The 26,842-nt window shown below is 28.8% G+C and overlaps 2 protein-coding genes across 12 annotated transcripts in view; both read left to right on the top strand.

The window, feature by feature from the left end:
- LOC129912272 (diacylglycerol lipase-alpha) overlaps nucleotides 1-26,842 on the top strand; it is a 176,713-nt gene that overhangs the window by 108,010 nt on the left and 41,861 nt on the right. For all 11 annotated transcript variants that reach the window (XM_055990454.1, XM_055990456.1, XM_055990455.1 and 8 more), the window contains one exon: nucleotides 2,253-2,347. In XM_055990454.1, the coding sequence (XP_055846429.1) occupies nucleotides 2,253-2,347 (95 nt within the window). The remainder of the gene's footprint in view (nucleotides 1-2,252; nucleotides 2,348-26,842) is intronic.
- Nucleotides 15,329-18,419, top strand: LOC129912274 (uncharacterized). The gene is made up of 2 exons (XM_055990466.1): nucleotides 15,329-16,751; nucleotides 16,811-18,419. Exons 1-2 carry the CDS (start codon nucleotides 16,317-16,319, stop codon nucleotides 17,819-17,821), a joined length of 1,446 nt encoding a protein of 481 aa, XP_055846441.1. The 5' UTR covers nucleotides 15,329-16,316; the 3' UTR covers nucleotides 17,822-18,419.

Consider the following 26,842-nt stretch of genomic DNA (forward strand, 5'->3'; position numbering starts at 1 on the left):
CCTCGAAAACGTTATATGGGAGATATGCGTTAAATTGGAGATATTAAAAAAAGAAAAAAAACGGACCTAGGGAATTAGGTAAAAATCATCTGTACCAAGTTTCAAGCAAATCCATCCACCCGTTTAGGCCCTAGCTCGATGTACAGATGGACGCACAGACGCACAGACGCACAGACGCACAGACGCACAGACGCACAGACCGACGGACGGCATGACGAAAACCACTTTTTTGATATTCTCCATCATCGTAATGTTGGTTTTGATTAAAACCTCGATTTTTTTTTTCTACACGAAACCAATACTTGCCCTATAGAGCAAGTAATAAAGATGCTTTGAACTACAAGAGCAAGTACGTGCGACCCAGTCGTGCATTTTATTTTTTCTTCGTATCATTCCACAACTTTAAGGTGCTAAAAGGAAAAGAAGATGAAAAAAAAAACTACGAATGTGTTCGTATACGTATCTATCTATCTGAATCTAATACTTATCTTATCCTTTTAAATCAACCAGCCAAAAGCAATTTACACAATCAATCACACTTGGGTTGGTGTTTTTTTTTTGTCTATCTTAAGGCATAAATAAAAGTATAAGCTTTAATGTTATACTCTTAAATTTATATGTATCTATTATTTCATACACATAAAAGTGTACGTACATACGTCTACGTATACATTTTTCAAAATAAAAGGATTGGGGTATCCTACTGAGATGTGTTTATTTTAACAAATAATACATTATCCTTTTTTTATTCTTTTTTTCCGGGAAGTGTAACAATCAAATTGACTCAAAAGAATGTGTATGAAATCCTTGCTATTTATTTATTACGATGGATTGGACATTGAATTAAAATATGTTATGAATGAATTATAATAAGTTTGTTGAAATTCCATTTTCTTGAAGACTTAAGTCTGCGACTCAAGTCTGCGACACAAGTCGGCGACTTTAGTCGGTGACTCAAGTCGGCGACAAAAGTCGGCGACTAAAATCGGCGACTCAAGTTGGCGACTAAAGTCGGTGACTCAAGTCGGCGACAAAAGTCGGCGACTCAAATCGACGACTAAAATCGGTGACTCAAGTCGGCGACTAAAGTCGGTGACCAACTTCGGCGGCTAAAGTCGGTGTTTCAAAAGTCGGCGACTAAAATCGGTGACTCAAGTCGGCGACAAAAGTCGGCGACAAAAGTCGGCGACTAAAATCGGTGACTCAAGTCGGCGACAAAAGTCGGCTACTGAAATCGGCGACTCAAATCTGCGACTCAAGTCGGCAACTCAAATCACAGATTTGGTTTCATTAGAGTAAAAAAAAACACTCCATGCTTAAAATGCGTAAATCGAATGAAAACTCTTCTCCCCGCTCTACAACCTTAATCTGTAGGTTTTGGCGAAAACACAGCTAGTTTTCAACTTCAAACCATACAATATTTGTCATTTTATGTTAAACCCAAACAACAATCTCTCCAATTGACCCACATCTTTGTATTGGATTCGTTCCAATACGAAAATTCCCATTTAACTTTGTGGAAAATCTCAGATAGAGCAGAAAATAACATGGCAAACCAACATCATCGTCAACCACTTTTATGTAGGTATCCACCCCTTAACCCATCCCTGGTATAAACAAAAACCCTCTCATGATGAGGTAAAAGTTTCTCCACCGGAGGATAATAATGTCCTTGGAAAGGGTTTGTTTTTTTTTTTTTTTTGTGTATAATATCAGTGACCTCATAACATTTATCGGTGACAAAGAACAACTGAATACCAATTAGTTGGACTAATTTTTTTTTTTTTTGCTTGCAATTCTTAACGACTTACTCTCGTAGCTATATCGGTATCGGGGTTATATTGGTTTGATTTTGTGTTAGGCGAGGTTTTCTCTGTGTTGTTCCAATAAAATGAGGTTCAATTTATTTCAAGCTGGGGTCGACCGGGCTTTTTGAGTTTTTCTTTCCTGAACTTTATATTGTCCGGCTATCTATGGTTTGTTTTGTTCAAAATGCAACAATTCCAATAGATACCTACTTTCATAGATTGATTGTTGTGATTAAGGCTTATTGTGACATTTGGAGAATTAGGTTTTTCCTGCAAAACCTAGTAGATAGTATGTTAATAATGTGTTGGGTTTATTCGTGACAGTCATTTATATGTGGCAACAATTTTGTATCACTGGGTTTTGTCTGCAAATTATTTTTTGTTGTTGTTTTTGAGTATTTAATAGTTACAAACCGTTTACATTTTTTTTTTTTCTATTTTTAGATGCCTGGATTGGTTGTATTCAGACGGCGATGGTCAGTGGGATCAGATGATCTTATTGTACCTGGAGCATTTTTATTAACAATACATGTTTTATGGTGAGTACAAGTACTTTTTATTTGTTGCTTACACAAAAAAAAAGTTACCCTAGCTAATAATTAAATTAACATAAAATATTAAATTCGATCACTTAGTGACTGACGTCGATCAAACAACGTTACTTTACTGCAAATTTCAGTTTTATTTGTAAAATCATATAATTAAGCCCTCTGATACTCCTGTTTGAAACTAGGTGTAGGAACAATAGGGTGGGTCAAAAAAATCGAAATTCTTTTTTTTTTGATTTGGTACTCCGAAAAATCGATTGACTAGCAATCCTCTAGAATAAACACACCAAATATGAGCTCTTAATATTAATGGGAAGGTCCTCCGCTTCGCAATTTTCCATTTTTACATCAAGCTTCTACTAAACAAAAATCATTTTTTTTTAAATCGACTTTTTAGCAAATTTCTTTACATATTCTTGTAGGAAATTGAACGCTCTACAAAAAAGGCCTTGTACACTTTTTGATTGGGACCATTTAAGTATGTATAATACATCAGAATAATTGACTAGAGGTTTTTTTTAAGCAACTTATTTCAATTTTGTACACAAATTGGCGCTCATTGGCAATATAGTTGACTCTATCGCCTTTAATGTAATGCATAATTTGAGAAATTCCTATTGTAATAATATTTCTTTTACTCAACAAATGTTTACAGAAATACTATATTTGAACCTAATACCATATAAAAAACTGGCTTCTTAAAACTTTCATGTCTGCTGTTGTTCAGTTTTTCTACGTTAAAGACTATAATTTTCATAAAATAAATTTTAAAAAAATATCTATTTCACCAAATTTTTTTTAGTTAAGTGTTTCATTCTTTGAAGACTGTTGTGTTTTTTTTTTTTAATCTTTATAGTAGGAGATCAGGCCATAGGACGACCTACCCTCATCGTTATACCAGTTGAGAGTTATATTTTCTGAAAGGTAGTGTCTAAGGAAATAAATTGCACATGGGTTGCTAAGCGATATAGTGTCAAGGCGTAGGGTTGCCAGGCCTTAAAGTTTATTTTTCCATATTTTAGAATACGCCACCCTGCTTATACCCAAAGCCAAAGAGTTATAAAAAAAATATTATGTCACAGGAAATTTTATTTGAAAATTTTTATTTTCAGGATTTTTTAAAATTTGAAGTTTGAGTAGGGTAAACAAAGGTGAGTTTAGAAAATGGGCAGAAATCTATTTTCTAAACAAAACGTGATAGAAATAAATTTGAAATTGGAATCGATAGATATTATAAAAATATGAAAGCCACACATACAAATAAAAAATGTAAAAAATCTACAACTCGAGATATAGTCTTTTTAAAGTCATGACACTCCAATTTGATATTTGAGAAATAATTCACCTAAAATCAGAATGAAATTTTTTTTTTAATAATTTTTATTTGAAAAATTAAAATAACTTGACACGTATCTGTCAAATTTTTAATTTAACTAACCGTTTTCGAGGAGGGATTTTTTGAAAAAGTCTTTATTTTCGTATTTCAATATATTAAAGGAAAAAATGCCGTCATAGGACGACCTATCCACCTCGTTATACCAGTTGAAAGCTATATTTTCCTAAAAGTTCCTGTGTATTTTTGAAGAATTGCAGATTTTTACAATTCAATTCACTGTTTCGGTGTTATTCTTCAAAAATACACAGAAACAAAAAACTAAGTCAAATCAAAAATTTGGCAGATACGTGTCAAGTTATTTTATTTATGCTCTCTAATAACATAAACATTATTTCAAATACCTTTCGTGCTGATTTTTGGTGCATTATTTCTCAAATATCGACTTTTAAACGTCCATATCTCGAGTAGCAGATTTTTTACATTTTTGGTTTGTATGTGTGACTTATATAATTTAACAATATTTATCGATTCCAGTACACTGAAAAAATTATTATTCTTAAAAACTATGAATCTCGTTCATAAACCGAAATTCATACATTTTTAAGAAATATTCATTAAATTAAAGTACGAATTCTTAAAAAAAAAATTATTTTTAAGAACAATTCATAAAATTTAAGAATAAGTTTTCATAAAAAATTTCCTATGGAAAATATTTTTATGAATTTTTTTTAAGAACAAATACGAAGGTTAATGAATAAATTCATAAACTTCTAGCCCCAATTCGAAAGAATATTTTACTGAATCTTAGAATCTGGACATACTTTTATGAACAAAATTCACTATTATTTTCCATTCAGTTGTATTTTGAGTTAAGATAATTTTTAAAATTGACTTTTTTTCCCTTCTAAAATTGATAAAATCAATTTTCAAAATTACAGTTGTAAGAAGTTCATTAATTTTGTATTTTTAAGTACTTTTTCTTATAATGAATGTATTTTTTCATTAATCGAAAAATAACGAATATTTTACCGTTATCCTGTATTCGGTATTAAGAACTTATTCTTAAAATTTAAGAATCTGTTCATACTTTTTAAGTTCGAAATTCATATTTTTCCAAAATTTAAGAATTAATTCATTAAAAATTATGAAAGTATACATATAATTTATGAAAAAATTCTTACGTTTTGAGTTTTTAAGTATATTTTCTTAAAGTCTATGTACTTTTTCATCAATCTATAATCTATGCCTCAGAAAGATTTCTTTGAGGATTTAATTTAAAATCTGATATTCAAAGTGGACGGTTGTTGCCGAAACAAGTTATAAAAGTTTGTGAATAAAAGACAATATTGTTTATAGTGTTAAGCATTTGAACCACTTAGACAATTTTGAAGAGTATAAGTACATTTCAAAAGTGTAAAATATTGTTGTTTCCTGTTGCCTCTTTCCCATATACTCAGATAAGTATAAAAACATATAATGTTAAAAATTACTTTCTTTTATTTATTAAATATATTTTATTTTTTTTTGTTATAGGTGCATATTTTAAAATTGGAAATCGTAATTTTATATTTTTGTGAAATATGGAGGTACGTTAATCTTCAACTTTGGATCGGCAAAGGGGAAAAAATCAACACAAAATAAAAACCATATTAAAGGCGATTCTCAACAAATCCTGTACACTTGAAATTGTCATTGCAAACTAAAGCAAAACATTGAATTTAGTAAGTGTTGCATTTTATTTTATTTCTCTAAAATTTAAATTTTGTTTTAACTTAATATTATCAACATTTCTCATAGGTACCTACCTAAATTCTTTATATTTTTATCTTTCCCCAACTTATTCAATTTTGTATTGTTTTTTTTTTCAGCTCCAGAGCCGATTACAATAAGGTAAGAATTAGATAATTCAACCTTCTAGCTATTTCGATTTTTTATACCAAATACTAGGTACATATTCATTTTACTAATACAAACTTTTTTCTATCTTTCCAGATGATGCATCCATTAAAGAAGTAAAATTAAATTAAAAATTTAATTTATAGTGAAATTTATATGATGATAGTGATCAATAAAACGTTTTTATAACGTTTAAACTTAATAATTTCTTTTATTTTTAAAAACAATTTTCTTTTTTTTGTTTTAGATTTTGGGTTGTTTTCTTTTGCTGTTTGTTTGTTTGGGATACAATTTTTTTTAGGAACAAATTAGAGGCTTGGAATGAAAATGGTAATGTATTATATGCATTTATATAAATAAATGCCTACATTTTAATGAAAAGCGTATTATATTTTATGAAAACAATCATACAATTTTAAGAAAAATTCATAGTTTTTATTATTTTTTTCATAAAACTTAAGCAACATTTCATTTAAATTTTTACGAAATTTATGAAAAAAATCATAAAATTCAAGAAATAATCTTAAAATGTAAGAACATTTTCTTAAAATGTAAGAAACTTTTCTTAAAATGTAAGAAACTTTTTTTAAAATCTAAGAAACTTTTCTTAAAATCTAAGAAACTTTTCTTAAAATGTAAGAAAATTTTCTTAAAATGTAAGAAACTTTTCTTAAAATCTATGAAACTTTTCTTAAAATCTAAGAAACTTTTCTTAAACATGTTCAAAAATTTTCGAATTCGTTTATGAACAAATTCATAAAATTTAAGAACTCATTCTTAATTTTTAAGAAAGATTCATTCCCTTATGAATTTGTTCATAAAAAGATTCATAAATTTAATGAATTTGTACATTGGCTCATTTGCCATGAATTTTTACATTAAATTAATGTACGAATTCATTAATTTTATGTACCTTTTTGGTTCAGTGTATCAATCTTTTTTCTACCACTCTTTGTTAAGGATATAGCTTTTTGACCTTTTTTTAAATTTACCTCAGTTTCCCCTTCTTAAATGTCAAATTTCTAAAAATCCTGAATATTCAAATTTTTAAATTTAATTTTCTCTGACATAAATTTTTTTTACACCTCTAACACTTACCATATAAGCAGGGTGGCGTTGTCAAAAAAACTCAAAATATGAACTTTAAAGCGTGGCAACCCTATGCCTTGACAGGATGTCGCCAGGCAACCCATGTGCAAACTGTTTCTTTAGACACTACTTTTAGGAAAATATAGCTTTCAACTGGTATAACGAGGTGGATAGGTCGTCCTATGACGGCATTTTTTCCTTTAATATATTGAAATACGAAAATAAAGACTTTTTCAAAAAATCCCTCCTCGAAAACGGTTAGTTAAATTAAAAATTTGACAGATACGTGTCAAGTTATTTTATTTTTTCTAACTTATCAAATAAAAAATATTTTAAAAAATTTTAATACTGATTTTTGGTGAATTATTTCTCAAATATCGAATTGGAGTATCATGACTTTAAAAAGACTATGTCTCGAGTTGTAGATTTTTTACATTTTTTATTTGTATGTGTGGCTTTCATATTTTTATAATATCTATCGATTCCAATTTCAAATTTATTTTTATCACGTTTTGTTTAGAAAATAGATTTTTGCCCATTTTCTAAACTCACCTTTGTTTACCCTACTCAAACTTCAAATTTTAAAAAATCCTGAAAATAAAAATTTTCAAATAAAATTTCCTGTGACATAATATTTTTTTTATAACTCTTTGGCTTTGGGTATAAGCAGGGTGGCGTATTCTAAAATATGGAAAAATAAACTTTAAGGCCTGGCAACCCTATGCCTTGACAGGATATCGCTTGGCAACCCATGTGCAATTTATTTCCTTAGACACTACCTTTCAGAAAATATAACTCTCAACTGGTATAACGATGGGGGTAGGTCGTCCTATGGCCGGATCTTAGGCTATTATTTTTCAACTTTTTCTGATTTCAATATTAACTCTAAACAAATTTAATAATAAAATGAAAACCTATTTATAATTGAGAAGTCATTTTTTTTTGTCATACAAAATTGTACATATGCCAATTAAAAATGTTGAGTCATTTTAACTCTATCCACCAAAAAAAAAGGAGCCAAGTCGGTATCTCATATACATTTATGTACATTTGGATTTTAAAATCCTTATTCTTTTTTTTGTATATTGTGACATTCGAAGTCCTGAAGCAACCTTGAACTTTATATATATATTTTTTTTTATTTATGTACATAACTACCGTTTAATGAACTCGTTAGCACAAACTGTATAGGAAAGAGCTTGGGTACGTAATAATGAATACGTTTTATAAATTGAAGGCAAAAGTATGATTACTGACGCTCTTAAAAGTGGAAAGTTTACTAGGATGAAAGTTCATCGTTTGCTTCATTGAAAAATGTATTCAGAAAAAAAAAAAAATTTCTGGCAAAAGTGAATAAATAAATGGTTTGAAAGAGAGAAGAAAAACTTAATAAAAAAAGGAGGTATATAGATGTTCATTTCTTCATATTAGTGACAAGAGTGTGCACTTTTTTTACATAAATATTTATATACGTCTACGATGACTTTACACTAGTGCATAAATGAATATGAAGGTACTCACTAGAATTCAAATAACCTAATATTCTTAATTCGAAAACTTTTAATAAACTTTATATTCTTACCGTGTTCTTGTGAAGACATATTTGAGTTGATTTTTTCTTTTATATATTTTTTTTATTTAGGTACCTACTCGTTTACAGAGATAATGATCATGATAAATATCAAAAGTGAAATTAAAGTTTTGATGCTTTATGTGTCGATGTTAAGAACTAACTAAAGATGATAAATTTTATAACATGTTGTTTTAGTTTCCATCATGATTAAATTATGAAGTTTTCGATCTTGTTGTATATTTAGTTGAGCCAACAAGAAAGTTCCTTAGGTGAAGTTGATTTTTAAAAACCTTTAGGTAAACCATCTCTTTGGTGAATCTTTTGAAAGTTCAGAAAGTGGTCAGCAAAAGTAGAGTCATCTTATTAATAAATGACCCAGAATAGGATAATTTGCATTAATTGTTAAGATTTTCCAAAGAAAAAATTACACATACGCCACAGTGACCCTAACTTCTTATTTTAACTTCAAAAACTTATAAAACTAACGCCGACTAATCAATTAATACAATTGAACTTTGTTGACAACTCATTAGCTGTCTTTGTAACCCAGTTGCTCATTTGAATATTTACAAATTATGAGCAATTTTATAGTAACGCTTAAGAAATTTATATTTTATGAAAACGGTTGGATTATTGCTTTGGAATTTTGTTTTTTAAGGGTTGATTAATATTTTCTTAAAAATGGCATTATATTTTTTTTGGAAAAATTTCAGAAATTTTTTTATTTAAGTTCAGAATAATAATGGGTCAATCCATTTGAAATTTGTGCATTTTATAATAAACTTTGCGAAGCTCTTTCTCAGGAACTAAAGGAACTTTTTGATTAAATGTTTCACAGATCAATTATAGCTCTACATCTCCAGAATTTCTGTCTTATATTCTATTTAAAATAAAATGAAACCCTTAATTTTTAAAACCTTAAAACATCTTACCTGTAGTGAAGTGGACTTGACCTATTATTATTCTGAACGCAGCAAATTTTTTTTTTTTTTTTTTTTCAAAAAGCTTCAAAAGATTTTCAATTTTTTCCAAAAGTTCCTTTTTATACAAGACATTCAAATAACATACTTCGTTTTGAAGTTAATTTAAAACGATATTTTGTATATTAGGAAAATGAAAAAAAAAATTTGACAATTTTTATGAAATTCTCCGAAAAATCAAGTTAAAATTACTCTTAAAAAATTCAACTTTTGATCTACTTTTACCATAGGAGCAATTTTGGACGTTCCAGTCGTGCATTTTTATTAAAGGGGGCTAAAGATCGTACCAAATAAGGCATGTTTTCGTTAATTTTTTGTGACGACAGAGTTAAAATATATTTATTAAAACCAATGGTAGGGTTTTTTGATACTCAAATTTTTTGGTTTTTTTTGGAACACTTTGAATGAAAAACTGCAATTTTCAGCGATATATAAATTTTTCACTTTTGAAACGTGAGTTGTGACTAAAAAAAATTAATTTTTTGAACACTGGTATAAAACGTTTTTATAAGAAGTATAAAAATACTCGTTACTTCGTGAATTTTGCTCCAATCGATTTAAAATTGTGACACAATATTCTTGTTATTCACTCGTTAAAAAAAATAATTCTTAAAAAAATTTCATTGGCCTCGAAGTCAAAAATTGTCATGGGTAAGAAATAATGATTGATCCTTAAAAAAATAATATCTCAGGAACCAAAAATGAAGTAAATATTCATTAAATGCGGTTACAAAGAACAATATTTCTTCAAAACTTACCAATACGCAAGTAGGTATGTGTTTTCAGATAGAGCGTTACTGTAGAATAATATATTTTATTAAAATGTACCCAAAAATCACCCTTTAAATTTCTCTTACTTTTTGACGGAACACCCTGTATGGTAAACTCACATCCGATAGGATAAAACTTATTGTAATTAATAAACTCATTAAGCCATTTTGAAAGAATTTATTTAAAAATTTTTTTAATTTGTTAAAAGTTCCAAACTTTTTGTATTTTTTAAAAATGTACATAAATTAGATACTAAGCCTGTTCAAGCGTATTTATGAAATATGAGTTGAAATCGGTTGAGTCTTTCACGAGGAAGTGAGAAGCCAAGAAAACGGTTCTATGACATGCACCATATTAATCAATCAGTCTTCAATCTTTCCGAAGAGTTGATTAAAAAATCACCCGCCCTCCCTTAATATGTCGACACCTGAAATAATTTCGATTAATGCTTTGCTCTACTTTATTACTTGTGCTTCCAACTTCCAAAATATTGAAAATTCCAAAAGTTTAAACAGAATATTGGAGTCCATTTATATTGAATAGAATGGAACTATTAGATTTACTACATTTGATTGGGAACCTCGAAGCACCAGGTAATCCGGCACTGTGATTGACATGACAGCACAGCGAGTTCCCAATGTGCGTTGAAGGTAAATAAATTATTCACAATATTACAAAAAAGGGGTAATGCGCTCCCAACGATATCGGATAATATACTTAGACACATACTTTTGTAGGTATATATACTCTCGTACCTACCAAAAGCTTTGCATTAATTAACCCAGAACGTCTGTTTTTGAATTGACTTTGAATATACCTACTTTTTGAAAAGTTTGAAATTACATTGAGTTTGATGTAAATTCTCTGTTAATTTTTTTTGCTTTTGTTTTTGACAGACTGAGTTTTACTTTTTTTTTTTACTTTTTCTACCAAGTCTTGTGTACCTATTGCATAATTTTTTTTTGTTTGTATTCAAAGGAAGTCCATTTTCGCATGGACGAGTATGTTAAAAAGCTTGTGCTAGGGCTTTTGACTTATTTCGAACAAAAAAAAAAAATATAGAAAATAAAGTAAAAAAAAAAAAAAAAAAAACCTTCAGTTTGCTCTCTGAAGAGCGAAAAAAGAGTCAAACTCAAAATTCAATTTTTCCACACAACGCCACAAGCAAAATTTATTTGCATACAAAAAAGGAATTTTCAAAGGATATGCAGTTTTGTTTTTCTCTATTTTTCCTGGTTCACTTTCAAGGATTAGCATATATCCTTTTTGAGGATATATAATGAAAATTTTCAATGAATAGCAATATAGCAACATTACGAGTTAGGCTTATGTAGGTATAATATATACTCGTATAGGAAATAGGTGAACATATAGGTACTATGTACGAGCGAGTATGATGATTGTAATGCGTCACTAGGTTAGTTGTGATGTAGGTAGTTGTCGACGACAACGTGTCGGATGTTATAGCTGTGGAAATGGCTATGATGGTGTTATAGTGTGCATACGTCATATCGCGTGAGAGTTAGACAGATGCTAAGCGCGAGGCATATGGAAGGCACCATGAACACAAAAAAGAGTTCAACGAACACAACAATACGAGTAGAAAAATCAACAAACCATAATAAAATACTTCTCTGCAACTTTAAGTGGTAAACTTTTTTTTTTTAATAGAAAAATCAGTGCATTGTACTTTGTACTTGTTGTTTAATGATTATGACAAATAAACTTTCACTTCAAATCAGGAAATTTTTGAAAAAAAAGGATGCTTTTGTGTGAAATGTTAAGTAACAACAAACTTTTTGGGAGTAATCACTGGTTCAAATGAGAAATAGTTAGTATTATAAGGGTTTTTGAACTCAGCGCAGTGTTGACGACCTAACTATAAGTGAAAAAAAAAAACAAACATTCCTCCCAATTCGGTCATAAACTCTTAATGGAAAAGCATTTTAATTAAAGCATTCTTTTTTTTTTAAATTTGTGTCTATTTTTTCAATTAATTGCTTTTCATAGCTATAACATTTGTTTTTTTTTTTTTGAGAAATTTTAAGCCGTTTCGAGAAAATGCTTATCTGGAATATAGATTAGTCAAATCGAGAGTGACTTCTTTAGCTTCCAACCAGGAAGTCGATGTTTATTCTTAAATATACATTATTCTTGTCCTTATTTGTTTTTTTTTACGAAAATTAATGAAGACATCCGCTCAATCGTCTCCACATAAAAAAAAAAATCATGTGTGCAATTCACACGTGGTTGAAGTGAAACCTTAAAAATCATTTTAAAAAAATCGAAAAAATATAACTTTTTTTTTATTCCATCACTTTTTTTATATGAAAACCTGCAATAAATTTTATAACATCTGAAAGCTTATTGTTTCAGCTCAAAATATTTATATCGACCATGTCTATAGAACATCTACAAAAAGAGCTAGAATTTTTTTAACCCAATTAGTTTTCATAAAAAAAGCAAAACAATCAATCTCTTTTCTCTTCTAACGCCATTAAATCCATTTTTTAAAAGACAACCTATAATAAATTTTATATTAATATTATTTCACCTTTTATATGACGCTTCAATCATATTTCTACCATGCCTACAAAAAAAGTAAGAATGTCGAAATTTCAAACTGAGATTACGGTACTTCCTCTACTGCTAGCTGGTCATCGGCAAAAAATCTTCACAGGTGTTTTGAGGTATTATTCAAGTTTTTCAATTAAAGATTATATAACTTGTAGAGCACGTACCGTTATGTGTGATATATTAAATGAAAGGTAATGTTATCATTGTCAGCATGCGTATTAAAGTTAAATAAATTTGTTATGTGCTCTAGATCAAAAGATATAACGTGTTTGGAAAAAGAACATCTTTTCACCGTTATCTCAGAATTTTGAATATGAAATTTATTGAAATTTTGCACAATCATAACTTATTTAATTACCTATCTAGGGTAAGCGGGGGTACATTTGACACCGGGGCACATTTGACTTTGCGTTTTTCGGTATGATCGTGCCCTTAATTAACAATAGTTTGGATGAAGAAAGAAGCTTAGTTTGATTTAAAGAAATTTTGCGAAATTTTGCAGTCTTTCATTAACTTTTCGCGGAGTACAACGTGTTTTCGTGTTTTCTGTGTTTCTGATCTTATTTTTGACCACCGGTATGTAAGCGATTCCTGAACCTAATAAAAAGTTTTTTCAATGCTGAATCAATATTTTGATAGCACTATGCTTCAAGTTAAGTAAATTAAAACCAGCTTTGTAAAAAAATAGTATTAGTTATTGAAAAAAAAAGAAAAACAGTTATGAAGCTCCTTTGGGGCACCTTTGACTTTTGCAATTTGGGCACATTTTTACGTTGATTTTGGGGAATTATTTATTTAATAAATTATTTAAAAGTAAATTGACATCGATTAATTTTGATTAAGATTTAAATGGAGAGATTTTTTGAAATATTTTATGGTTTTTTGTTTTTTCTTCTTCTTTTTAGAAAATAAATTTTTTGATTTATTTTTTTCGTTATATTGTTGAGTAGATTGTTTAAAACCAAAAATTTATTTTTTTCTAATTAAATAATAGACGAGTAAGATCCGCTGAAAGTTTTAAAAATGTAATGCACACGATGTGGGGTTTAATCCACCGTTGTCAAATGTACCCCTTTTAAAGTCAAAAGTGCCCCGGGATCGGGGCACTTTTGACAAAATGACTTTTTTTAGAAAACATAATTTTTTTAAATGTTGTAATGTTCTAAAACAAAAAAAATTACTGTTAGTATAATCTTGAATAGTCAATAAATCAAATACAAAACAAAACATTGGAAAACATTAACAGTTTTCGAAAATACAGACCTTTAAAAACTAAGTGTCAAATGTACCCCCTTCTCCCCTACTGTATAAATTTCATTCATCTATCTATTAAAACAAAATAGTTATGATCAATTGATTTTTCGTGTCGCTTTTTCGTTTCATCTTGTTTCAAATCACTACGATACTAAAGAAGTTTTCACTTCAAAAATGTTCTAATTTGTTCAGATTTTTATCTATACCCTTTACTGGCCCTGTAACAAGGTGACATTTTTGTACTTGCACTTTGCGTCTGATTTTTGGATTATTTCCATATATGTATCTCCTTTACGACTTCATCGATTTTGTTCTAATTTTGCACAATTATACTAACAATGATCCTTAGTAATATTGCATTCCAAGATATTTTTAAAAATATATTTTTTAACCAAAAAAAAAATCGAAAAAGAAATCGATTTTTTTCGTACCTATAACTTGTAGTATACTTTTTTTTATATTTCTCGAAAACGGCTTGAGCAATTTTTCGCAAACTTCGTCAACACATTAATAGACAATGATTTAAAATTGTTGCATACTAAAAATTTTCATTAGTGTTTTAATTTCCTATTAAAAAAATATCAGAAAACTATTTAAAATTACAAGAACGTTCGCTGTTAAAGGATTTTTCGAGAATCAAGTTCCTAAGTGGGAAAACTATTTCAAAATAATAAAAACAAAATCCCCCTATTTTTGCAGATTTTTTTTTTTTTTATGCTATAGATGGCGCCCCATGAAGGTAAAAGTTTTTCTCTTTTGAAATAGGTACATGTTGACTTATAAGGCCATTTTTTTAGATTTAGCCTTAAAGTAATTAAACACCGTTTTCAAAAAGGTATAAACCTATTTTCTAGCTTGCTCCTGGGATAAGACCCAAGCACCAAAAAAGTCAATAAAATTCTTAAACATTTGTTTGGTGAAAGGGTGTTTTTTTTTATGGGTTGAATTTTGTGTTAGGAAAGGTATCAAAAACAGCTGACATAAAATTTGTTAATTTTTTTTTGGTGAAAAAGTTTCCTTTCTTATAAGAACTAAGAATCTAAAGAATCTACAAAATTATCTTGAGTGAAAGTGTGTTTTTTTTTTCTAAGAAATGATTAAATTCAGAATTAGTACCACAAAAATTGTTACAAAAAGTCTATACCTATATTTTTTTTTCATGTGAAAGGGTGTTTTTTTAGGTGTAGAGAAAATGTGTGTTTATTAGAAAAACTGTGTAATATTGGTAGGACTCTATTGAAATTCAGCAATTATGTTACTATTGAGGTAATAAACAGGAATCTGAAGCATTTATAAGAAAATCATGGTTCAAAGGGTGTTTTTTTAAGTGAAAACAAAATTGAAATTTGGTATAAACGTTGCATTTCGTATAGAAATCAAGAGTAAATAGTTTAAAAAAAAAAAAAATTGCAATGAAAGGACTTTTTTTTTCAATGAGATAGTAAAATTTTTAATCGGTCCTTAAAAGCCAATGATTATATTATTTTTATTTTTAATTAAGTTCTTAAGTGTTTTACGCGAATCATTATCTTTTTGGGACCAATTACAGATTTTACTATCTCTTAGAAAAACACCCTTTCACCCAAAAAACATTTTTTTTTTATTTGTTGATTTTATGTATCTACTAGTTTACCTGTACTTTATGAACTATAATTCTTAACAAAGAGAGAAGAGCTTAAGAATTTTAACTCTTGATACAAATACAAGGACATGACTACACAGCTACGCACAGACAAAGAATAATTTCCAATTGTACACGATTTCCCATTAAAAACCTTCAATTCGCATTGTTTATATAATAGCAATTAAAGATAGCAATCTTAATTAAAATTAAACTAATTTAATCGCGATAATAACTATATGCTGTCAAGAAAAAGGGTTGACACGCACTTAATCCAATTCAATTGATTCTATCAACATTAATAATAATTGTGAAATATATTTTCATAAAAATACTTCACAAATGCCCTTAAGTTAAATAGTTTATTTTTCAGAATGTATCGAGTGAGTTGGTTTTTTCTTATAACTTGGTTTGCTAAGTTCCAATTTTCATCCGGAGTTCTACCTTGGCCCAACACTACAACTCAAAACTCGAAATTAATAGAATTTAGTTTATTCATTACTCGAGAACATTTTCCACGTTATTCGAAAACCGTTTTATTCTTTGAATGTAGCTCTAATACCGAAGCTTCATATATTAATTATCATTTTCAAAATTTAATGTCAAAGAATTTAGAAGACAAAATTGCTGTTCAATTGAGAACAAACAGTTATATGGAACAACCCTGGGATTATTATGTTTTTCTTGTCAATTCATTCGATACATTTCGGTATTTATACTTTTTTGAAAGTTTTTGGTTCTAATTTTTTTAGAATATTTTTATTTGCAGTTATCTTCTTTCAAAATTCTATTCAAGCAAATATGATCGACATTTTCATTTTCTAATCATTTTAACTGAATGTCCTAAAAACTTGAAAAATACAATGATAACATTTTTCCAACTTTGTTATGATTTTAATGTTATCGATGTTAATATTGTTTTGGATCATCCAGTTTTAGGTGTTTCAGTTTTTACTTATTACCTTTTTAAAAAAGATAAATGTCGAATTATTAAGCCGGAACTTTACTTTCAAGCCAATCAAGGTTATGAAGCTTTGAAGGAATTTTTTCCACAGAAACTTGATAACTTTCATGGTTGCCCATTAAGGGTAACAAGTCGTCCTGTGGAGCCATTTTTTAAGTTTAAAGGTGATGGCAATAATCCAAAACCCGTTGGAGATTGGGAGAATCTTTCTGGAATTGAAGGAATGGTGTTGAAAACTTTGGCGAAAACTTTGAATTTTAAAATTCAACTTTTGCCAATTCCTAGCGAACCGACATTAATGACAAATACGACAGGTTATGGATGTTACGCTGAGGTGAAATTTGTTCTTTGAAGCCTTTTTTTTTTACAGAATTATATCATATTTCCTTACAGTTATTAAGGGGCAACGCTGATATAGCTATCGGAAGTTTGAGTAACTCAGATTTCGGTCGTCTCTGGTTCTCGGTGTCAGTACTTTATCACTTTACACCTTATAAATACGTGATTCAAGGCGGAAGAATTCTTGACAGTATGGATCGCCTATTTCGACCATTAAGCTTTCGTGTTTGGATGGCAATCTTGTATTTGTACCTTTTTGGAGTTCTAATGATTTATGTTTTAAAATATTCCAAATCAGCAATTCGACAATATGTACAGGAGCCCGGATGCACCAGAAGTCTTGAATTAGCAGCAGTCTATTTAGGTCAGCCATTAACCCGGCCACCAAGACGAACTTTTCCGAGAACTTTATTCATCATGTGGGTATTTTTGACACTTATTCTCCGAAGTGCTTATCAAGGTTTACTCTACGATGCTATTCGACTAGATAAGTTTTTAAAAGTTCCATTGGGTTATGATGATTTGATAAAATGGAATTTTATAATTTACCTTTCACCAGAAGTCGCACAACTTGAAATGTTTAATGAAAATCGAAAATCAATTCGTGTTGTTCATGGTGATTTTCGAACAAGACTTGATATTTTAGCTAAAAATTCGGATAAATATGCAACAATTGCAATGGTAGAGAATTATGTAAATTATATGGAAACTGCTAGATTTTTGGGAATTAATTTATATATGATTTCGGAGACAATTTATGTTAATCAACTTGCATTGTATTTGCCTAAGCAATCGATATTTTCAGCATCGTTAAATAAGAAATTGTCATCTTTTCATAATTCTGGATTATTGATGCATTTTCGGACATGGTTTTCGACAGAGAAGGAATTTTTTAAATGGACATTGGAAGAACCGCCGATAAGAGCAATATCGGTAATACGTTTGAAATCGTTGTTTTGTATTTATGTAATGTTGATTAGTATTGGATTGGTGATTTTTGTATTGGAGTTGTTGTCGACGAGGGTTAAAATTGTACGAAAAATTATTGAGTTTTTGAATTTATAAATATCTTGAAAAAAAAAAAAAACGTTATTTATTTAAAAGTTTACATATAACAAAAATTATTCAACTATTGTAAAATTTGTCGAGCTTTGAATTGAGCTGAAACATGCATTTGAAAATTTTGAAAAATAGTTTTATTATAACAGTTTTTTCAGTTATTAGTAAAGCTAAAAAACTATAAGCAAAACATGAGCGATGTGGAAATTTATAATACATGGTAAAGACAAGAGGAAAAATCGTAGCCTCAATACTAAAATGAAGAAAAATAAAAAATTTATTTTTGGATTTTTAAAAAAAGTTTCAAAATTTTTGTTTTTATGTGTCAGTCAATATGTATTTTCTTTTTAATAGCATACTAAAACAAAACTATTAAAAAAAAAGACTCAATTTCAAAAAAAAAATTCGAGAAATTAAATGGCATACTTCGTTTTGAAGTCAAACACATTAAGGAAATTTTATACTTAAGATTATTTGCTTTTTCATAGCTGCCATCGTTTAGAGGATATTAGCTTTCAGAGAGGGGACTATACGAAAAATCATGTGTTTAGTCTTTTATTTTCAACATTTAACCTTAAGTATCTCTTTATGCACACATGGGATTTTTGGGGATTTTTTACATTTTACGTTAATCGTTCAATACTCTTTACAAGTTTTCAGCTCTATGTGAATTTTTCCCAGGTTTTACGACAGACTTAACTGTTTAAGAATAAAATACAAAATACGTGATTTTTTGTATAGTTTTCTCTCTGAAAGCATATATCTTCTAAACGATGGTAGCTATGAAAAAGCACATCTTAATCTTTTTTATGAAAAACATCATGGGCTATGAAATAAATTTAAAATATTTTTCAAAAACTGCATTTTAGCAGAGTTACCTAAGTATAAAAACTGATATTTTTGATTTTTGTCCAAATAAAATTTTTTTTTTTTTAAATAACAGCTCTGGAGAAATAAAAAACTGAATTAAAATATGTAAAAAAAAAAACATAATCTACACAGGCTATAAAAATTTGTTTAGATAACACTGACCATTTGACGAAAATAGACAAAAAAACGATATTTCTATGTACATATACCACTCTTTTGAACGCACTGTTTTTATAAATATTTTCTATAAATACGACTTTTTTGAGCGCACTTCCTTTAAATGTTAATAAAGCATATCTTAAGCTATTTTGTGGAAAACGTTACAGTCTATGATATGAGTAAAAATTATATGTCAAAAAACTCATATTTTAGAAGCTATTTAAAAAAGTTCGCAATTTTTGAATTTTGACAAAATCAAACAAATTTGTTTTCTTTTTGAACGACTACTTTGGCAAAAACCAAAAAACCTTTAGTTGTATAGAGGAGTACATTATCTACCAGTTTCTCAAACACAACTTTTCGATAGGACTCATCGTTTAAGGATAATAGGCAAAAAACCGATATTTTCGACATTTGACATATTTTAAAATCATGATATCTTCTAAACGATATCTCGTAAAAAAAGTGTCACATTTTTTTTAGGGAATTACAAACCCTACAAGTCATCCATATACTTTTTTTTGATAACCATTTCCGTTTCAAAGTTATATATGAAAAACATAAAATTTCGAATTTACAACTTGAATAACTTTTTATTTACACATGTGACTTTTCGGGACTTTTGACATTTTACTTTAATCGACATTTAAATGCTCTGTACCAATTTTCAGCCCTATGCTAATTATTTTTTGGGTTGAATGTCTATTTTGTCTGGACTAACAATCTAATCTAATTTTAATTTTTTAAAAATATACATAATCAGAAAGTTGGTATTTTAATCCTTAAGAATTTCTGAAGCAAAGTCCGAATATATTAATTTGGAGCCATTTGGAACTTTTTCAGCAAAAATTAAAAAAAAAATATTTATTTTTACAGAATTCATATGAGTACCTACTTAAGAAACTAAAAATAAAATAGCGACCCTTTAGAGTTAAGCTACAGCGCCTGGTTTTCAGGAAGGTTCTTTTTTTGTCAATCACTATTATTTTGGGTGGTTAGAGTTGGAAAAAAAGAAAAAAGTTTTCTGAAGCAAAGTAATTTCTGAAGCAACCTAGGTACATACATATTTACTAAATGTTATAATATAATATACAAATATGTACCTTTAAATCAAGTGTCATTCAGTTCAGACTTTTCTCTTTGGTTTTTAGCTTAGTTCACCTTTATTTTACTGTTAAAAGCGCGACCATAAAAAGAAGAGGTGGCATTTGTAAATAAAACGTAATCTATACGTTTCAGCAAAACAGCATTAAGTCTCAAAGACTTCATTTGTTATACATATATACGTACTCATTTCGAATTTACCCTCGCTGTTTTTTTTTTTTTTTTTGTGTCGTAAATTTTTTATTTGAATCTATTTATCATCGTTTAGTTCTTTATTATTATTATATACTAATTAATATTATAAAAAGTGGTATTTTGTTGTCTTCACGAAAACTAGCAAAAAACTGTAAAAAAAAAAACAGTTTTCGATTCAACCAGAAAAAATTTAAACCCATTTAAACTTTAAATGACATAACGCTAAGCAATAAAAAGTAAAATAAAACAAGTTAATTTCAACACCTGCCACAAAAACCCATTGACTGGTTAAATGCAGAAAAATGAGAGAAAAAACTTTGAAGATTTGTTTTTATTTTTTTTTTGTTTTCTTCTTATTTTATACACCTAAGTTCCTTCAAATTGAATAGAACTTTGTATCCTTGGGAGTGTTTTTATTTATTTCATAGAAAGAAAATAAAAAATTGAATTATTTTTTTTTTACATTAAATTTCCTACCTCGTAGGTAACTTTCTACAAGCATTTTTTTTGCAATTCTTTAGCGTGCTAGTTTACCCACTCTCGCAAATGTTTTTAATCTTCCACAACACGTTTACCTCAAACTAAAGAACATTAAAAAGCCCCCTCTCTTCCTCCTTATTTAAAATCTCCAAACTTCACCCACAATGTAAATGCACCTTAAAGATCCTTCCTGACTTACTCTGGCATCGCTAACGCTGCTGCTGCCGCCAATAGTACTTGTGTTTACCTCTTGAAAAACAACCCTCTTAACTGGAAGCAAAACATTATATTGCACTGCACATCTCCACACACATAAATAGGCAAACTCTGCTCTCCTGCTCCATGATGATGGTTAAAGTCTAAAAGGCTCGTCCTGCAACCACCTCTCACTCATTCTCTAGTGTGTTAGGGTGAGCACACACTGGCACTGAGGCAAAAATCTCCTCAAAAAAACAAACACACAAGTGGAATGCAACAATTTATTTGCCAACTCAAGTGGAATAGTAGAGCTACGTTGATACAACATGTTGTGAGTACGACGAGTATACTGAATGTGGAAAATCCAAATCAGTTTTGAAAACTTTTTGAAGAAAAAAAAAAAAAAAATAAATAAAAAAAAATTAAAAACTCTCCACCACAAGTATATTCAACTCATTGCGTCCTTTAACAATCCATTGGAAGTCCCTTATATGGAGTGCAAGCAATTGGTAGTGTGACCATTTGCACTTTTTTTTCTGTGGAAAAAAGGGGTTAAAAAGAAAATATTAAAACATTTTAAAATCTTTGCAAGTATTGGAGAAATCAGTTTACGAAAAGTTTAATGTCAATGTTTTTTTTAAACATGGTCACCCTAGTCTAGAAGAATGAGTCACCATGAACAGACATAACCAAAAGGAATGCGACTCAAGGAGTTGGGGTATTGGGGTAAAAAGTAATGAGATGGATCCACCTTTTACATGTGAGAATGCATACAATTTTTTTTTTTTTGTTATTTTTCTACCAACAAAAGGGCATGACGTCGACAATTTTGTTGTTATTTTTGTTTGTTTTGTTTTAATTTTAAACAAAAAAGGCTACCTACCCGTAATATGCATACCCTTACTCTTACTGTCTAAGAAGTTATAACAAATTGTAAGCTTAATAGTGGACAAGTTAGAAAAAAAAGTAAATATTTTAAAAGCCCTCATGGGGACTATTACAAAAGCTAGCCATATATTAAAATTATAAAGGAACGACACGACAGCGACGATGAAGTTTAATTCCTCTAGAAACTTTTGTAATTTGCAAAGCAGAGCCGTAAAATTAAAATAAGAATTGTGGTTGGGTATTTACAACATTTTTTTTTTTTTTTTTTGACATTCAAGAAAAATATTATAGGGAATTTTTTATATACCTACTAAATATCTGTATTGAAGAAAACTACTTTTGTAACTCCTCCATCATCGTAATGTGGCATTTATCATACGCCAAAATGATATTTTTTATACTGAAGAGGACTTATTGGAAAGAACATTTTGTATAGGCTATTTTGGAAAAAACCTTTTTGGAAATAAAGTCGTTTTTCGACTTTGAATTACTATCTTTGTGTGCTGTTTAGAAAATTATTTTTGATTGAATCAGACGCGCGTTGAAAAGACCTAAAAAATGACATGCATATCTCATTTTCCGATTTTTTTCCGATAGTTGGTTTTGGAAATCAGCTCCTCAAATATTGAAACTTGTAATTTTGAAAAAAATCAATTTTTCGAAAATGTTTGATCTTAAATAGCATCTTAATAAAATTAATCAAGATGCGCACTTGTTCTTGAGCTTAAAATTGCAAAATCTTTCTTTTCAAATCTTTTTTTTTTTTAATTCGATAGTACATTTGTAGGTATACAATATACATAAATTGATGTTTCTTGTTTACGCTAATTAAACCAATTGTACCCGTAAAATAATAATTAAGTAAAAAAGCAATTGTTATACCCCTAAAATTTGGCAAAAAGCTTCCATTTGTAAAACCTAACAATTAAGGATCATAAAGTTCATGCAAAAATTCCAAGTGAACGAGTTTTACTTTTTTGCGAAAGAGAAGGGGCACCAGTTAGTTTTTAGCTTATAAGATCTAAAGGGTGCGCATATTTTAGAAAATGTTTCTAGAAAAAGGTTAATAAAATTAAGTTTGGTATAACTTGAATACAGCTGTGAAGGTCCAAAACTTCTTGATAAAAACGTTCCAAAAGTCGGATTTTTTTCCCAGAAAGTAAATTAGGCAAAATTATATAGGAATTTTGTCCAAAGCGTGCAGCCATAAGACTGGCGCCATATCATAAAGTAGACCTACTGTATACAAATTGTGAAGTTTTTTTAAATTCGTATATGTGACTATAGAGATATTATTGTGTGAAGTTTATATTAAGAATCCCATTTTCTACTTTGCGGAACAAATTTTCAAGGTTTCGAGTCATTTTTTTTAAGAAGTTTTGGACTTACAGCTGTGCCTGTTCTAAATTTATAAAAAAAATTATTTTATTTTATAAGTTTTAATTGATTTTTTTTTCTTTATACATATAAACTCTGTTGAAAATATAACCCAAACACAAAAAAGTACAAAAATTCACTGTTTTTTAAGGAACACAAATTAGCACAGTTCATTCGAAGTTGTGAAATCTGTTTCAACTGCTATCTATCCTATAAAAAACATCCCAAAAAACCAGTTCCTACTGTATTTTTAATGATCAGGAATTAAAAAAAAAAATTGTGAGACAGGGACTACCTTCACAAAAAAAACGTACAAAGTTATTTTTTATGGTTTTTTTTTTTTTAAATAACATAATAATTATTTTAAAAATCATTTATGTTCGTTTTTGCTGAATTATTTCTAAAACATCAAACATGACGGTTTTGACTTTTAAATGTCCATATCTCGAGTTTTAGAATTTTTTATATTTTTTGTTTGTCGAAAAAACACGAGCGTGGCAACTATATGCCTTGACGTGCAAACAGTTTCTTAAGACACTTCCTTTAGGAAAAGATAACCCTCAATAATGAGAGTTGGTCGTCCTATAGTATCTTGTATTTTAGTTTTGTATTATTAGTTTACAAATTTTAAAATTAAACGGTCACTGTGGCGTATGTGGAGTATTTTTTTTTTTTTTTCTTAAAAACTTCTATGCAGCATGTTATAGATTTTTTTATATAACTTAACAAAGTAAAATGCACTACTAGGTCACACGAACTTATTTTGTAGTTCAAGGGGTATACATTATTGTGGTCCTTATTTTGGACAAGCAGTTGATGGCGGCCATCAGGTTGAAAATACTGAGAAAAATGTTCCCTAATTTTTTTAGATTTTTATTTGACTCCTTTCCTCTCCTAGATACAACGTGAAATTTTCATGTAAAATGTCATTTCCTTTGATTTTTTTATGTAATTTTCTAATTTTACATGGGGTTTTTCGGATTGTAGCGGAAGATAAGTCAGTTAAAATACAATTTGCAAAAAAAAGAATTTTTTTTTTGGCTATTTAGAACTAATTGGAATTTCGGCGAAAAGCAATATGAGCACTACCTCAGAATACATTACATATATTAGTTTTTTGAAAAATAATAATACGAAAAAGAATCGAGGTGAAAAAAGAATTTACTAGGTAATATTCATAGTCGTTTATCTTAGACTTGGGTTTATCCAATGTTATTTGACAGCGTCTTCGAAAAGTTGAACACGTTTATCATTCGAAAATTTGTGTCATGTCTCGTTATTTCAAAACACGTTTTTTGACATGATAACGTCTTATAAATCGATGAAACATGGCAGCCACCACAAAAAAGTGACGCCATTTTCTAACGTTACACTCTCGCACTTTCGCAGTGCGGCAAAAAATTTCAATTCAAAATTAAAAATAAACTATTAGAGATACAAAAATCTTGTATTTGAAAGATAATAACTTGTAGCTTAATCCAAATGAAGGATTTTTAAAAATTCCGTCATTTAATAGGGTAAACAGGAGTAAAACGGAAAGATGAAAATTGGGCTAAAATCTAAACGCGATAGTGTAGAGAATTGATTTTTTTTTTATATAGATAGATGAGACTAATTTAAGAATAACTGCATTTAAGAAAAAATTCCAAAAAATTTTTAAACTAAGCTATAACGTTTTGTTTCAATGTTGTACAGTGTACAATGTACACGTGTTGGGGCTATGACAAAATGATGATTTTGGGTAAAGGATTTTTTTTTTTTTTTGACAATTCTACAGATGCCAGATGAAAGATGAGGGAAAAAAAATTAGGGATCTGATACTGACTTTTTTCCAACACTCCGCGTTTCGAAATATGAATTTTTGAAAAACACCTTGTTTTTTAGGGGTATTTTTGGTTAATTTTTGATTTTAAGCTTTTTTTGGAGCGTTCAAAAACTTATAGAGCATGTAGGGCTTGGCATACATGTGCAAAAAATTGAAGTGATTGATTGATTTTTGACTGAATAACGGAAGAAACAAGTTTTTAAAAAACAGCAACCGATTTTCATCGTTTTTGATTTTTATCTTTTTTTCTTCAACAGTTAGAGAAATAAAGTATACAGAGCAATGATAGATCATAACCAGGACTATATGTGTACAAAATTTCAATCATTTTTGTAAACACAATTTTGAGATAACGGTAAAATAAAATTTTCAACAGGTTATAAATATTGATCTAGAGTAGATAGAAATTTTATTAGACTTTTATGATACAATTACCTTTAATTTGGTATATCACACATAACGGTACACTAACTACAAGCTAAACAATGTTAAATCAAAAAACTTGCGAAAAACTTCAAAACACCAGTGGAGATCTGTTGATCATGAACAGCCACCCACCAGTGTGGGAAGTACCGTAATCTCAGTCTGGAATTTCGACATGGTTGACTTTAAAAAACTCTTACTCCTCTTGTAAGCATCTCAGGAATATGATATGATAGCGTCATATGAAAGTTGAACAAATAAGCTTTCACATGGTTTAATTTTTTTTATGGGTTGTCATTGAAAAAAATTGATAAAATAGCGTGAGGACATAAAAATAAATGTTTTTTTCCTTTTTTTAATGAAATTTAATCGAGTTCAAAAAACTCTAGCTCTTTTTGTAGATGTCTCATAGACCTGATCGATATATATGTTTTGAGCTAAGACGATAAGCTTTCACATGGTATAATTTTGTGTAGTTTGTTAGGGAAAAAATGGAATTAATGACGTGAGAAGATAAAAATTCATGTTTTGTTTTTGCTTTTTTTGATGAAAATGATTGTTTTAAATAAATTATTTTTAAACTTTTTGCGCATTGTAAAAATTTAAAAATGGTTTTATTCTTAAGAAGAAATACTTGGCTCTTAAATCGCATAATTTTTTTGTAAGCTTTTAAAATAAAAAATTAATACATATAATGAGAAAATAAAAAAGGTATTTTTTTTTTTTAGCTTTTTCTTGTAAATTATGATTGTTTGAAATAAGTAAACGCTTCAATTGACTCATTTTAAACAAAAGCACACAACCTGTTTTCTGACGACGTTATCACGTAAAATCATCGTCCGTAAATCGGCTTTACGGACAACCTCTTTTTTGTTTTTAATATCCTTTAGAACGGTTTCTTCTCATATAAAATGTTCAAAATAATGCAATATCTCGAAAACGGTTCCTTTGATTGAGATTAAATTTGGTGTATTAAACTCTTAGTAATACCAACAACATAAAATTTTTAATTTTGTCTCAAAATTTTGAGTAATGTCAATGGCGTTGCCAATTTTTTTCAAAATTTGATATTAATGTATTTTAAACTTCTGGTAATCGAACTTTTATGCCTTTCATCTAATAAAATCACCCAAACCGTAATTTTTTGGATTTTATTTTTTTTTTTCATATGATTCAGGATATCTTAAATAAGTATCAAGAAAAGTTGTACATTGCCAAATTATTCTTGGATAATACGAAAAACTGATATTTTTAACACATTTTATAAAACATTACTTACATACCTATTTATATTTTCTTCAAAACAAACCAATAAAGAAAGGAATTCCAAATTAAATAAAAACAAAAATCTTATGTCTTAAGTGACTTTAACCACTCTCCGATATCATTTTTCGCAAAAACTTCATCTTACTATCCCCCACATATAATAAAGAAATCAGAAACTTGACTTATTTTACCTCCTATTTAACTTTTCCATCAATCGATCCATTCCTTATAGCATTTTTATA

The sequence above is a fragment of the Episyrphus balteatus genome, chromosome 2, assembly GCF_945859705.1.
Source record: "Episyrphus balteatus chromosome 2, idEpiBalt1.1, whole genome shotgun sequence".
In the NCBI taxonomy this organism is placed as follows: Eukaryota; Metazoa; Arthropoda; class Insecta; order Diptera; family Syrphidae; genus Episyrphus; species Episyrphus balteatus.